The sequence below is a fragment of the Watersipora subatra genome, chromosome 1, assembly GCF_963576615.1.
Source record: "Watersipora subatra chromosome 1, tzWatSuba1.1, whole genome shotgun sequence".
NCBI lineage: Eukaryota > Metazoa > Bryozoa > Gymnolaemata > Cheilostomatida > Watersiporidae > Watersipora > Watersipora subatra.
Genome location: NC_088708.1, coordinates 51,561,214 through 51,577,838, shown reverse-complemented (window position 1 = coordinate 51,577,838; position 16,625 = coordinate 51,561,214). Strand labels below are relative to the sequence as shown.

At 36.6% G+C, this 16,625-nt stretch overlaps 1 protein-coding gene across 1 annotated transcript in view; it reads right to left on the bottom strand.

The window, feature by feature from the left end:
* Nucleotides 1-9,942: 9,942 nt before the first annotated feature.
* LOC137388623 (FYVE, RhoGEF and PH domain-containing protein 6-like) overlaps nucleotides 9,943-16,625 on the bottom strand; it is a 47,174-nt gene continuing 40,491 nt past the window's right edge. The window contains exons 16-18 of the mRNA XM_068075101.1: nucleotides 16,265-16,362; nucleotides 11,432-11,567; nucleotides 9,943-10,256 (exon numbers count right to left, since the gene is read on the bottom strand). Of these exons, the coding sequence (XP_067931202.1) occupies nucleotides 9,943-10,256; nucleotides 11,432-11,567; nucleotides 16,265-16,362 (548 nt within the window). The remainder of the gene's footprint in view (nucleotides 10,257-11,431; nucleotides 11,568-16,264; nucleotides 16,363-16,625) is intronic.

Below are 16,625 nucleotides of genomic sequence, written 5' to 3'. Positions count from 1 at the left end.
AGCGACATATTAATCCATCAATCCCAATTAATCCATCAATCTCGGATAGCCAAGCTGGTAAGTCATTTCCCTGGTGAACCAGAGGTTCCGAGATTAAATCTCATGCAATAAAGATTCTGCATTTTAATACTTTAATAGCTATAGCCGGACAAACCGGACTACAGACATGCCAAGTTTGAGATTTATATAGATGAAGTGATGACCTTAACATTGGGAATTCATATATTTCTTAATTAATATACTGCATTTCAGCAATATACTGCAAAGTTAATGCACCACTGGATTTTCAGCATCTGTTGGCAGCAAATAATTTAGCACCCATCATTACCTTTAGACTAAATTTACTGATCTGCAATAGTGAATTTATTAATCCAATAAATAGTTGTGTAATCAAACCTTTCTCAGCATAAAAACGGCGATGTAGTGGTTCAAAGAACATGGTGAAACTCCCATGCATGCAGTCTATTAATCCTGGTAATACTTTCTGGCTAGATGTCATCGAGTCCACGCGATAGCCAAAGCTAGATTTTCTGCCCAGTTAGATGGGTAGTACAAACAGCCGCTATCAAATTCAACGACATAAGAGCTCTACAATTTAAACTACACCAAACAGCAGTTTCTGATACATTCGCAAATTGCTTAGGTCCGATATGAAGTTAATCACAAGCCATTGAACACGATGACTACAAGTCTAACAAATTTAACTTGGAAAATGAGAACCCATCAACGATTCCACTAAAAGCAATGGAATTTAAGCGTATTTATACATACCACTCCGATCGGCTGTTCACCCAGAATGAACTGAATGAATTAAATTTTGATGTATTAGATGCGCTATAAACAGCTGTATTGTGGACGAGTATAACTGGAGTGGCTCAGAACCTGGTCACTTGATGGGGGAATTTTCTGTTTTTGTCACATGTCTTGCACATGCCCAGTTGCATTTAATCATGTATCATGATTAATATTAGACACTGGCCACAAAGCTATATTCTATCACAGCAATATTGCAATAACCCACTACTAATAACCCTATACTGTTAAGAAATATAAGATAAGATATTATGCAAAAATGTGCATAAATAGTTGCGGATTCTTGCATAAGACTATTGTACACAGAGAGGTGACCAGGTTCTGAGCCACTCCAGTTATAGGAAATAGTTCTGAAAAGCAATGGGTAACAAGCCAAAAAAGAGGAAAAAGTCATCTTCTGAAACTAATAAAGAAGGGCAGATAGACGAAATGGACAGCCAGACTTCTGAAGAAGAAACAAGTGAAGTATTAAAATCCAATCAGCTGCCATACATCTTGTCCAGGATCAAATCTCTTCACAAGAAAATAGATCATGCCGCAAGGACTAAAACTAGCTAGGACATTCTGGGTAAGCCTGAAAACCCACAGATAGTAATAAATTGTACTGCTGCCGGTTATGAGGTTTTCAAACGTAGTTTCGTGGTTCACCTTTCATCTAACTATAAAGTGGAGTCGATCAAGAAGAATATAGACCATTCTGGTCTAGTAGTGCACTCGAGTGTTTCAGCCTTATATACCGTAAAATTTTGACAACACTACGAGTAGAATACTTGTGAACAAGCTTACAAATCTTGACATCTTCTTTTCCCACTATGAACAGATATTAAAAACTGTCACAAAAGATCAAGAGAAGGCTCTTAATGTGCAAATAAAAACAAAGTGCATTGATGAGCTTTCAACGCTGTCTTCATCTAATTCTCCATCATATATTCAACCAGTACCTTTGTGTCTGTCTACAGTCAATCATGAAGCTTCAACAAGTGCTTCATACAATACTTCCGAAAAAGCTACAGTAACATGTAAAAGCTGCTCAAAATTGAGTACTACAGTAGAATTCTTAATCACCAGAGTTGCGGATTTGGAAACAAAAATTGACAAGTTACAATCAACATCTATTTCTACAGAAAACCTTAAGGATGAATTCATCAGGTATTCATCATGGTCATCAAATCAGTTTGATAACAAACTTTTAGCTATGCAAAAATCACTATTTGATAAGCTCAAGGAACAACAAAGTTCTTATGCTGAGACAACAAAGCGAAATCTTTATTTTCAAGATCAACCACTAAGGAAACATTCAGCTAATGGCTACAGTGTGTACAAACCCAGAAAGTAAATCGTGCAACAAACAAAATACGCCGTCAACTTCAAATCTTACCCTAAATGGTGTTGATCAGAGTATTCCAGCAACAGTTGTCAAGCAACCAGCTCAATCTAAACAACAGAAGACTGCTTTTGTTGGAAACAACAACATTGTGGTTTCAATTTGACCAAACTCTTCTCTCCATAAATCATTTAATCAAGACACGATACGGAAAGCTATAAACAGTCAGTACGGGCCAACCATCATTGAACTCGTTACTCGTTACAACTTCAAGTCAAACAATCCTAGAATTATGATTCAATTCTGATCCCGGGACATCGCTAAAGGAGTTACAGATTGCTGGAAATCTGATCTGTTTGACGGATCCTCCTGCATACTGTCCATTGATCCAGATTCTCTTAAAGAGAATGGAGTTATTGTTAAAGGTGTCCCACTCGATGCAGATGACAATAAAATACATCAAGATATCAAAGATACTGACTTTGATGCCTTCATAGAAAGATTGTTCAAAGATGGTAAAAAATTGAGGTCCTTGAAGATTAAATTCTCCTCTTCCCTATTCTACCAAAATGCCATCTCACATGGAATAAGTATACCATCAACTCTTTGTTTATGTCATGCTGAACCTCTTAAATGATGGATCTCTCTAAAGGATTTTCCATTGCCCATTTAAATATAAGAGGTTTATCTTCCAAAATGGAGGAAGTTAAGTATTTGATTTTTAAGTATAAATTTAAAGTTATTTGTTTTTCTGAGACATTTCTTGGAGCTAGACATGGTGATGATTACTTTAAAATTTCTGGTTACAATATGATAAGAAATGATAGGAACTATAATCAGGGCGGTGGCTTATTATGCTATATTCACAACTCCATTAATTTCAAGCGTTTGTAATTTGCTATTAACGAAATTGCTGCTGATAGTCTTTCCATTAAAATCATTCCAGTTATTTCGAGACCTTACATAGTGTCTTTTGTTTACAGACCTCCAAATTCTACAGTAGATTGGATAACAAAATTTTCAGACTTCGTGAAAGAGTGTTACAGCAACACTGAAGAAATTTTGATATTAGGTGATTTCAATATCAATTTGTTGAACACAAAAGAGAGTTCCAATTGGAAAAGGAAAATATGTAATCCGCTGCCTTTAAATCAGCTGATTGGCGAACCCACAAGAGTAACTGTAAACTCCTCGACATTAATTGATCATGTGTATACAAATTTTTCTTATCACGCCAAGTTTTCTGGAGTGGTTAAATTGTCTATGAGTGATCATAATTTGGTATTTATTGTGAGAAAAATTGGTGTTGCACATAAATCATTTCCTCGGAAAATCACTTATAGAGATTATTTCAGATTCGTTCCTGATAATATTTCAAATAAGTTTTCCTTCATCAGTTGGAATGATATTTTGATTAAAAAGAACACTAATGACATTATTAACTTATTTAATCAAAAGTTTTCTACGGCTGTCAATGAGTTAGCACCTCTTAAAACTAGAAACTTCAAGTCAGAATCTTTACCTATCTGGCTTGACAAAGAGGTACAGCAAAATATAAAGTTGAGAGAAAAACTGAAAAACTGCAAAGATTGGACTGCTTACAAAAAGCAGCGCAATTTTGTCACAAATCTCATTAAAAGAAAAAAACAAAATGTATCGACGAACTTGTTAAACAGTTAAAACCTGGTGATATGCGTAAGCTTTGGCAAGCTTTGAATGTGAAAAATAAGAAACCTCAAAGCTGTGACACCTGTTTGTCAGCTTCAGAACTTAACTCACATTTTGTGTCTATTGCAAGTAAACTTTCAAATTCAATTTTACAGTCATCCAATCCTTATTTGTCTTGTCAAAACACTGAGTTGAAGACCACATTTAATGAGTTTCCAAAATTTACTCCTCATGATATTGTAAAATATATCAGTAACATTCCTAATTCCAAAGCCTCAGGCATAGACAATATTTCTGTAAAAATGATAAAAGCAACTCTTCCATTCATTGTACCTATTATCACTGATATGTTTAACAGAATATTGATTGATGGCTATTTTCCTTCAGCATGGAGACATGCACGAGTTACTCCATTGTTTAAAGGAGGAGATAATAGCAACCCGTCAAATTTTCACCCTATTTCAGTACTCTCGACTTTATCTAAAGTTTTTGAAAAGCACTTAAATATTCACATCTACTCTCATTTGTCCAAAAATAATATTTTACATCCTTATCAGTGTGGTTTCAGAAAAAAGTCATTCATGCACTGATGCTGTTCATAAACTAATCTCAGATTGTTTGGATTTGAAAACCAGAGGTGAGAAGATTTGCTTGATGTTTTTGGATTTCAGCAAAGCTTTCGACTGTGTCAATCACAAAATATTATATCATAAACTAGAACTTGCTGGTTTTAAAAATAAATCGTTGCGAATACTTCAATCCTATTTTCACAAAAGGCGCCAAAAGGTCGTCATGAATGACAAGGAATCATTGACACTAGATATTGATGTTGGTGTTCCACAGGGGTCACTTATTGCGCCAGTATTATTTTTAATATACTGTATATAAATGATCTTCTTAGACTTATTCCAAAAGGCTTTGCCTACGCCGATGATACTGTTTTTGTCAGTTATCACAAAGATGTGCAACTTCTTGAGACGAGCTGCAATCTAATCATGCAAATTATCAGCAACTGGTGTACAGCAAATCATATGACAATCAATTTACAAAAATCACACTTTCTTCTTTATAATACTGATGACAACCTTCGAAACAGCTTTACTTTTAAGTTTAACAGTCAATCCATCACTTGTAGACATGAAACAAAATTGTTAGGATTTGTTTGGACAGATCTACTCTCATGGAATAATCATGTCGACACTATTTGTAGTAAGGTCACGAAGTCGTTGACTCTGCTCCAGCTTTGCAGGCCATACATGAACTCAAAATCTGCTATTGCATTTTATTATCAGTTTATATTTTGCCATATTATTTATGGTATCCACATTTATTATAATCTAGCTCCAAGATATGTCACTAAGGGTTTATTTTTGTTGCAAAAAAGAGCCTTTCGACTCATTGCAAATCTACATCATATTCCTGCATATATTATCCCAATGAATGATCTTTCCAAATTTCTGCGTCTTCTTACTCTGCCTATGCTAAATATTTATTTTACTTCAATTCAATGTTTCAAGATTTTTCATGTTTTGTGTCCTCGTTTTTTACATGACAATTACAGGTTCTCAACTCATTTCAACTTACGTGATATGAACAAATTGCATACAATCACTAACAATCATTTTGAAAATGTCATTGCCAGCTGCTTTAACAATCTTCTACCTAATATCCGTTCTCTTAGCAGAGAAAGGCATTTTAAACACTATTTGTCAGACTATTTATTCAATTTTAATGGCTAACTGTTGCTTTTTTCCCTTTTTTTTGTTTTACTATTGTTGTATGGCCTAATTTGAAAAAAAATTCTATTTGTGAAATGAAATTATTGCCAATAAAGTACTATACTCGTCCCTGTATTGTTGGCTAATAGAAATAACTGCTTGGATGCGCTATAACAACAATGGCGTGCTATCCTTGGGTCAATAATTGCTCATTGTGCCATCGGTTAGTATATTTGCATTTGCATTAGCAATTCAAATACATAACGCCGTAAAAAGATTTAAGGAGGCCAGTAGTAGGGCCAGTTTACAACTTGGGATTGAAAAACGAATGACCATTCAATTGTAATATTAAACACAAATAACACAGAACAAACTTTGCACCATAAAAATGAATAGCATAAACACTTCTATTAAAAACATTGTACAAAATTCATGAAATGATTCTATAGTGATATGAAAATGAAAATGCTTTTAATGTCAAAGCTACATGATGTGATGATAACGATAAAAGTAGATAAACACTGTAAATAGGTCAAATAATTGTATCTGATATATCTGTTCCGATCTGAGAAAAAAATGAATAAGGTAAAATTCAGTGTTACACAGTTAATATAACTTGATTGAGAAAACGTTGTATCTGAAATTGGATCAATAAATCGACTGTAGTTAATAAGCATTAATAATATATCTATTTGCATCGATTAAACTGTAATTGGTAACTGTGAGGAACTGAATCTACGCTATTGCACTTTCTCCCATTTTGGCTATCCACCTGCAAGAAAGGAAAGAATATGCACAAACAGAAGCCTAAACAAGCCTATGAAATGAACTTAGGCTCCCCAATGACATGAGTGAAAGATGCGCCGAGCCACATCCACTTTTGGTTTGTTATTATATCTTCTTCATAAAATTCGAAATAGTGAATTTCTAAGCCAGGAAGGCGTACTTCTATAATGAACGCCTCAATCTTTTAATACTCTCTAAATACTATAAGAATACTATTTAATAATATTAATAATAGTATTCTTATAGTATTTAGAGTAGTAAAAGATAAAGATGCTTCATCATTAAGGCTTTCAGGTGGTCGCGCAATGGTGATATTTGTGTTTTAGTACCGAATGCCTAACCAGGACCAGAAAAAGGAAAATTCTGGACATGGAATCAAAGTCGAGACCTCCTCACAATAGTAATGACACATCTATGACGTTGGCTCGAAGGTTGACTCTTTGTCTATAGTAGCTAACAACAGAAAGAATTTGGAGTAGAAGCAATGCTATCTCACTGATAAGCCATAACCACTACCAATACGGTTTGCTCCATACAGCTGTGCAACAATATATCACACCAAAAGCTTCCATGTATCACTGCTATTAACAGCTAGGTAGAAATCACGCTTTTAAACGATGAAAATGCAAGCAACAGATAAGAAACCAAATCTGCAAATACAGTAGTAGACAACAATGATACACTAATAAATACAGTAGTAGACAACAATGATACACTAATAAATACAGTACAAGACCCAAGAAATCCAAGAAAGTTTTTAGGCAGCCATTAAATACAAACAACACGAGGGGGGAAAAACAGCCATTAAATACAAACAACACGAGGGGAAAGGCAGCCATTAGATACAAACAACATGAGGGGAAAGGCAGCCATTAAATACAAACAACACGAGGGGGAAAAGGCAGCCATTAAATACAAACAACACGAGGAGGGAAAGGCAGCCATTAAATACAAACAACACGAGAGGAAAGGCAGCCATTAAATACAAACAACACGAGGGGGAAAGGCAGCCATTAGATACATACAACACGAGGGGAAAGGCAGCCATTAAATACAAACAACACGAGGGGGAAAAGGCAGCCATTAGATACAGACAACACGAGGGGGGAAAGGCAGCCATTAGATACAAACAACACCAGGGGGGAAAGGCAACCATTAAATACAAACAACACGAGGGGGAAAGGCAGCCATTAAATACAAACTTCACGAGGGGGAAAGGCAGCCATTAAATACAAACAACACCAGGGGGAAAGGCAGCCATTAAATACAAACAACACGAGGGGAAAGGCAGCCATTAAATACAAACAACACGAGGAGGGAAAGGTAGCCATTAAATACAAACAACACGAGCGTGAAAGGCAGCCATTAAATACAAACAACACGAGGGGAAAGGCAGCCATTAGATACAAACAACACGAGGGGGAAAGGCAGCCATTAAATACAAACAACACGAGGGGGAAAAGCAGCCATTAAATACAAACAACATGAGAGGGGAAAAGGCAGCCATTAGATACAAACAACACCAGGGGGGAAAGGCAGCCATTAAATACAAACAACACGAGGGGGAAAAGCAGCCATTAAATACAAACAACACGAGGGGGGAAAGGCAGCCATTAAATACAAACAACACGAGGGGGAAAAGCAGCCATTAAATACAAACAACATGAGAGGGGAAAAGGCAGCCATTAGATACAAACAACACCAGGGGGGAAAGGCAGCCATTAGATACAAACAACACGAGGGGGGAAAGGCAGCCATTAAATACAAACAACACGAGGGGGAAAAGCAGCCATTAAATACAAACAACACGAGAGGGGAAAAGGCAGCCATTAGATACAAACAACACCCGGGGGCAAAGGCAGCCATTAGATACAAACAACACGAGGGGGGAAAGGCAACCATTAGATACAAACAACACGAGGGGGGAAAGGCAGCCATTAGATACAAACAACACGAGGGGAAAGGCAGCCATTAAATACAAACAACACGAGGGGGAAAGGCAGCCATTAGATACATACAACACGAGGGGAAAGGCAGCCATTAAATACAAACAACATGAGGGGGAAAAGGCAGCCATTAGATACAGACAACACGAGGGGGGAAAGGCAGCCATTAGATACAAACAACACGAGGGGGGAAAGGCAGCCATTAAATACAAACAACACGAGGGGGAAAAGCAGCCATTAAATACAAACAACACGAGAGGGGAAAAGGCAGCCATTAGATACAAACAACACGAGGGGGGAAAGGCAGCCATTAAATACAAACAACACGAGCGTGAAAGGCAGCCATTAAATACAAACAACACGAGGGGGAAAAGCAGCCATTAAATACAAACAACACAAGAGGGGAAAAGGCAGCCATTAGATACAAACAACACGAGGGGGGAAAGGCAGCCATTAAATACAAACAACACGAGCGTGAAAGGCAGCCATTAAATACAAACAACACGAGGGGGAAAAGCAGCCATTAAATACAAACAACACAAGAGGGGAAAAGGCAGCCATTAGATACAAACAACACGAGGGGGGAAAGGCAGCCATTAAATACAAACAACACGAGGGGGAAAAGCAGCCATTAAATACAAACAACACAAGAGGGGAAAAGGCAGCCATTAGATACAAACAACACCAGGGGGGAAAGGCAGCCATTAGATACAAACAACACGAGGGGGGAAAGGTAACCATTAGATACAAACAACACGAGGGGGAAAAGCAGCCATTAAATACAAACAACACAAGAGGGGAAAAGGCAGCCATTAGATACAAACAACACCAGGGGGGAAAGGCAGCCATTAGATACAAACAACACGAGGGGGGAAAGGTAACCATTAGATACAAACAACACGAGGGGGGAAAGGCAGCCATTAGATACAAACAACACGAGGGGAAAGGCAGCCATTAAATACAAACAACACGAGGAGGGAAAGGCAGCCATTAAATACAAAAATCCTACTTAAACATTGCCTAGAGAAATATTTATGATACTACAAGAGGCTCCTATGAAAATCTCAGATGGCCCGTTCCATGCCGGAACCTCCTCTAGCGGGATTGCAGATGATTACATGTGAAGAACAACGACACACAAATAAGGAAAAGCTTGAGGATTCGACCGTAACTATTTATCTATTTCATAATTACAGAAATAGTCATGTTTCACAGACTATTTCTGCGATAGTCAATTAAACATGACTATGAAAACTTTCTGAGTCAAATGAACCGGCTGTGGGATGAAAAGTGAGAGCGAACATAAAATATAATCAACCCATAATGAAGCTCATTAGCAGACATTTTTTCGAGTTTGTTTAAATAGAGCACTTAACTACTACAACAAGGTTGGCATTCCTTCGACGGCTTAAGACTGCTTCACACTACATGACCGTATGTCGGTATTAATCGCTTAATACTTTGGTGATCGTCTGTGATAACAACGTTCACACTATCACAAACTCATCAGCAAAATGTCCGCGTCATAGCGTTCTCACTATACAATTTGGTCGCAGAGATGACAAAATACTAGTCCCGTAAAAACTGCCAAAAGAAAATATAGATCAAGCAATCGACAACAGCCAATCACCACGGCTGATGTGGTATACATCGCAAAGGCTGTCGTCGATGCTCGGTGAGCAGTAAACTATCGGTTAAGTATGACAGCTGCAATATTTCCCAACATATCTGTGTTGCCTCGACGATGCTTTTGGTTTACAGCGCATATAGTTGACAAAGAATCGGTGATGGGACGACTCCGACATGCTGTGATACAGCGTGAGCCAGCTTTATTGTAGTTGATAAGCCCTGCATAAACGTACTTTTCTGCAGATGCAGCAGTGTCTGTTTTGAAGACCATCGGTTCAACAAGCTTGCAGTCTGGTTTGGTAAGTTGAAAGACAATACCTTCATTAGAAGATGAAATTTTTTCCACTTTGTAGCCTAGCAACACCTTGGTTTCTAACAACAAAGCAAAAAGTCAAAATGCTACTCTTGACCAATCACTATCTATTTAACAGATGCTACTCTCGACCAATCACTATCTATGTAACAGATGCTACTCTCGACCAATCACTATCTATGTAACAGATGCTACTCTCGACCAATCACTATTTATGTAACAGATGCTACTATTGACCAATCACTATCTATGTAACAGATGCTACTCTCGACCAATCATTATCTATGTAACAGATGCTACTAAACTTTCGAAATGTACAGCTACTTGGTGAAAAACACACACTAATGATTTTATTAAAGTAAACTTTTCAACACATCTTAAAACCGAAAGGTGTCAATTTTAAATTCTCTGCAAATTTCTTCTTTATGTAAACATTAAATAACACAAAATGTTTTGAGTAGCCTAGCAACACATCTTGACTAGCGCTCGGATGCATGAATAGCCTACGGTGGTGATCGTTTATCAACATATCAGTTATTGTAGATGCTCCTTCAAAGATGTTTTTTTTAGACATAAATGAACTATTTCCATGATGAACTTAACTAAATGTGATTTAGGAGTTAAAACTCTTTGGTCAGCTAGGGATCCAGCCACAATCAGCCAGGGATCCAGCGAAGATTGACCAAATCAGCGAGCAATACACATACATAGGAAAAGCAGCTTAATTTTATCTATCAGGAATTCATACATCTATGAAAAATATTGAACAGCAGTTATGTCTTTTATGATAATCAGGGCATCAGAAAGGTGCAGATGGGTGGGTTGTGAAACTACGATTGCCACGCTGACAGACTAAACCCATTCAAGACCATTTTTAAAAGCAAAGGTTGGCATTTCATTCATACATCCAGCTAATTGTAAACACTTAGAAATATTTCAATCTTAATGTTAATTTATTAAACATTCCAATCTAACTAAATACATAATAATAAACAATAGTTGAAGTTTCATGAATTCTGTCAGTTTTTTAGCTTGTCATTGTTTGAACATAGCCCTAAGTTCTCGCCAAAGAACTCTATGGCTGCTCATAATAATACAGTTATTTTTATAAAATATAAATCTATGCATTGATAAGCTTAGCTAAAGATGGCTGAAGAGTTAAAACTATTTAGTCAGCTAGGAATCTAGCTACAATTGTTTAGACCAGCAAGCGATAGTCAGCCGGTACACATACCTATGGCAGCAGTGTCCTCGCAGGCATTAAACCTATAGAGCACTTTGTTTTGCAGAACAAACCAATATCTCTCCCATCTTTTTTTAATATGAAAACTCAGGTAGCCGTTGCACTCCCCGGGGTCAGTTGCTGCCACCTGTACACAAGGTTGTAGTCATTAGCGACTTGAGCAGCATGAAACAAAGCAGCAATTGTTACCGGTACTTAATAATTTAAAAGAGGTGAAATAAATAATTCAGTAAGAGACGTGAACAAGTTATACCGTACTTTTCGGACTATAAACTGCACCCCTATATAAGCCGCATCTGCTTTATTTTCCAAAAACGATAATAAAATACATAGGCCGCACCTTTGTATAGGTCGCATAACTCAGGACGGTGCTTTTTAACATGGCAGCAACTTTCCTATTTAAAACGGAAGAGCACCGTTAGGCATTGTTTCATATTTTCTTTCACCACTAGAGGCGCACTAACCGGAGATTCTGGTTAATGCGTCCTAGCGGGGGAAAAAAGCCACAGAATAGTCGCACCCTTATATAAGCCACATGGCTCAAATCGTCAGAAAAAAGTAGAGGCTAATAGTCCGAAAAGTACGGTATTATGAATTGGTGATATAAATAAATTAATTGTACAGTGACTAATTATTTATATATATACACATGTATATATACATTTATACATATACTTTCCATCATATCATTTAGACATATATACATATATACGTACATATATATGAATATATATATATGAATATATATATATATATACACACACACATAAATATATATATATATACAATCAAACATGGCTAACTCGCCCTCGGATAGCTCGAACACATGGTTAACACGAACGGTTTCGTTTGGTCCGTTCCCACGCAATGATAAATTGCTTCAGATAACTCGACCTCAACTTCGTTAACTCGAACAGTTTTTTGCCCAACGGCTACCGAGACGGTTGTTATCGCTTTAGAATACATGTATCACTTTATTCTAAACTATAGAGATAAACTCCAACTTTTAGTAGTTTGTAGGCGTAGTTATTACCGTCATCGGCAAAAATTTTCCGTCAACGACTTTTCTAAAGCTTTGGTGAAATTTGATTTTTACCCAACATCCGCTTAGCGATGGTCCTACGAAGGCTAGGAAAAGCGAGGTGACCTTCGCATAAACTTCAAGAAAAATCGGCAAAATTGATCGTGGTTAAAATGGGGTTAAAATGCTAAAAAATAGATGTCTTTTCTTCGGAGCATTTCAACAGCGATCAAGTTTTGCCAATTTTAATCTGAAAACGTCCTGGCAGTCACATCGCATAAAACAACAAACAAATCTCAAGTGGTAAAAAAATCTCGGTACTTTCTTATGCAATTTTGTTAAACTTTACATTAGAAGCATTTAATTTGAAACAAGCCATTTATACTTTTGATTTATATTATAGTTTGTATATGTAAAGGTATCTACTGATAAATACATGCACTTGTAACAGTGCTTTGATAATTTGAACGCTCTGATAACTCGAACACTTTCACTCGGTCCTGTGAAGTTTGAGTTATACATGTTTGACTGTACACTTATATAGAAAGTTATATGTACATTTATATAGAAAATTATATATACATGTATATAGAAAGTTATATGTACATGTATATAGCAAGTTATATGTACTTGCATATAGAAAGTTATATATACAGTCAAACATGGATAACTCGCCCTCGGATAGCTGGACATATCCGAGGACACTGTATAGATAGACTGTATATACAGTCAAACATGGATAACTCGAACTTCACGGGACCGAGCAAAAGTGTTCGAATTATCAGAGCGTTCAAGTTATCAGAGCACTGTCACAAGTCCATGTATTTACTTATTTATTAGTAGATACATGTACATATGCAAACTATAATATAAATCAAAAGCACAAATGACTTGTTTCAAATTAAATGCTTCTAATGTAAAGTTTAAAACGTTTTTATCAAAAAGTATGGAGATTTTTCTATCACTTGAGATTGGTTTGTTGTTTGAGGTGATGTTATTGCCAGGACGTTTTTAGATTGACATTGGCAAAACTTGATCGTTGTTGAAATGCTCAAAAGAAAAGACATCTTTTTCTTTTGAGCGTTTTACCCACGATCAATTTTGCCGATTTTTCTTTGAAGTTTATGCAAAGATTACCTTACTTTACCTGGGATTCGTTAAGAGCAACACTCCGAGGCAGTTCAATTAGAAGTTTTACGAGGTTTTACGGTACATTGTATATCACTCACGCTTTTTGAATGGATACTTATTGAATGTACTCCCATATTCTGTGTTTAGGTCAAACGATGAATAGTTTTTTTTAGCTACGACAACGTATACGTTTAATTACAACAATTTTTAAGACGTTTTAAACATTCAACATTCCGACGTTGATTCAACACGGAATCAACGTCGGAAAACTATTCGTCACAGGCTAGCCGGGTCACGCACTCAAAAATTTTCGCCACGCACATACAAAACAACACGCTGTTTTTGTTTTGTATGTGCGTGGCAAAAATCCTTGCGCGCGTGACCCGGCAAGCCCGTGCTATTCATCGTATAGCAGTATAAATCAAATTTCACCAAACCTTTAGAAAAGTTGTTGACAAAAATACTTTGCCGATGGTGGTAATAACAACGCTTATGAATTACGAAAAGATGAGGTTTACCTCTATGGCTTTGAATAAAGTGATTTTCTAAAGCGATAACAACCGTTTCGGTAGCCGTTGGGCAAAAAAACAGTTCGAATTAACAGTGTTGAGTTCGAGTTATCTATAGCAATTTATCATTATGTGGGAACGGACCAAAGAAACCATTCGAATTAACCATGTGTTCGAGCTATCCGTGGACAAGTTATCCATGTTTGGCTGTATATAGCCTATACATGTATATACAGTTAAACGTGAATAACTCGAACTTCACGAGACCGAGTGAAAGTGTTCGAGTTATCAGAGCGTTCAAGTTATCAGAGCACTGTCATAAGTCCATGTATTTATTAGTAGATACATGTACATATACAAACTATAATATAAATCAAAAGCATGAATGGCTTGTTTCAAATTAAATGTTTCTAATGTAAAGATTAAAAAATTTTTATCAGAAAGAATAGAGATTTTTCTATCACTTGAGATTTGTTTGTTGTTTTATGTGATGTGACTGCCAGGCAGTGATGTAGTGCTACCCTAACTCTCCCTAACTAAGTTATGGTTAGAAAATTTGTGTGTTTTTTTAAGTATAACTATAGTTAGGGTTAAACAATTTTAGACTTTGCCAATTCTCAAGGTATATTATAGCTCATTTCATTGATTCAAGTACACTAATGTCATTATAGTCGACATTCAATGGCCATTCAATATAAAAGCAGCATACAGTACAATACAGTGATGTAATGGTCATGTAACATGACAAGATTGTGATCCTAATTAGTCGTCTACAACAAAGGCTAAGATCAGATTACAGCAAACCAATGGCAGTCAGCATTTGTACTCAAGGACAAAGGTCAAAGGCATTGATTTTTTTATATTCCCAACTTATTTATTACTACAGATGTGCTCATTTTTCATATCATATACATAATTTTAAAGCCTTGTAGGCTTTGGGGTCCGGGCACCGGACCCCACTGGGGGCTTACAGCGCCCCCCAGGCCTCCAGCTGCTGTTCCAATCGCCATGTAGTGGCGGTGGAGTCGCGTTGCAACTTTTGGTCGCCTACATCCACTTATCTCAACTTTACAGCTATGGTTAAAAAAAGGTTAGCACTACATCACTGCTGCCAGTATGTTTTCAGATTAAAATTGGCAAAACTTGATAGCTGTTGAAATGCTCAGAAGAAAAGACATCTTTTTTTTTTAGCGTTTTAAGCAAGATCAATTTTGCCGATTTTTCTTGAAGCTTATGCCACAGTTACCTCGCTTTTTTCTTTCGCCTTCGAAAGACCATCGCTAAGCGGATGTTTGATAAAATTTGATTTTTTGCAAACCTTTAGAAAATTCGTTAACGAAAATATTTTGCCGATGATGGTTATAACAACGCTTAAGAACTACTAAAAGTTGATGTTCATTGCTATGGCTTGGAATAAAGCGATATTCTAAAGTGATAACAACCGTCTCGGTAGCCGTTGAGCAAAAATCTGTTTGAGTTAATGATGTTAAGGTCGAGTTATCTAGAGCAACTTATCATTGCGTGGGAATGGACCAAACAAATCCGTTCGAGATAACAACCAGTTATATATCAACCACCAATGTGGTTGATATATAAATACTAACTGAATGCCCGGTGTTGCAAGGGTATTAAAAACAGCTTATAAACTATGGCAGGTAATGTAGTTGCCTGCCACTTGCCATTAGCCTGGCACAATGCCGATGACTAATTTGAGTAAGCTGCTATAGGTATTGCTAAACTTACTAATAAGAGCTGTGATAGCAAGCTTTAGCGACGTTGCGTAACGCAGGATGCTACGCGGATTTTAACCAACATAATGGCTCATATCAACTAATGAATTCATTGCATCTCATGTAGCTTATTTGAGTAGGTTATCGCCTAGTGAATGGGAGGTTCCAAGATCAAAGCCAGTTGAATCAAACTTTTCATTATATAAGATTTTAATAGCTATTGCTGGACACACCGAACGACGGACTTTGAGAGTTATAGATATATGAACCAATTTGGACAGCTTAGCAGCATACCAAGGACTAAAATAGGAGAGTATCTGCTAGGGCATGCTTATTATACACTATCAACAACAAAATATTCTTGGCACTTCAACAGTTAACACTAAAAGATCTTTGGCAAAAGCATGTCACATTTGACAAATAAATATATTACCTCTTTAAGGACACCTGGAAGCTTAGATTGGGCGTTTGTATAGACCTTGCTTGTCTGGTAAAAACGGCAAAAGATGTCTTCAGACAAAGAGTCAGCTTCTGTAATAGTTAAATAAATAAATTGTGAGGCCTGTGTGATGAGTTGACATCACAAGCCACTGATAGAAACCAATCATCATACAAATTACAAATACGATCAACAGACAAATATTTTATACTGTGTTGTCCAAACAAACGAAAATTTATAGAAAGCAAGAAGCGAATTCAAATTATGAGATTTTCTGATTATGAACTTGCCACTTATAGAACTTTAACAAAATTTTATCCCAACTATTAGTATGCATACAAACTAAAACAATTCG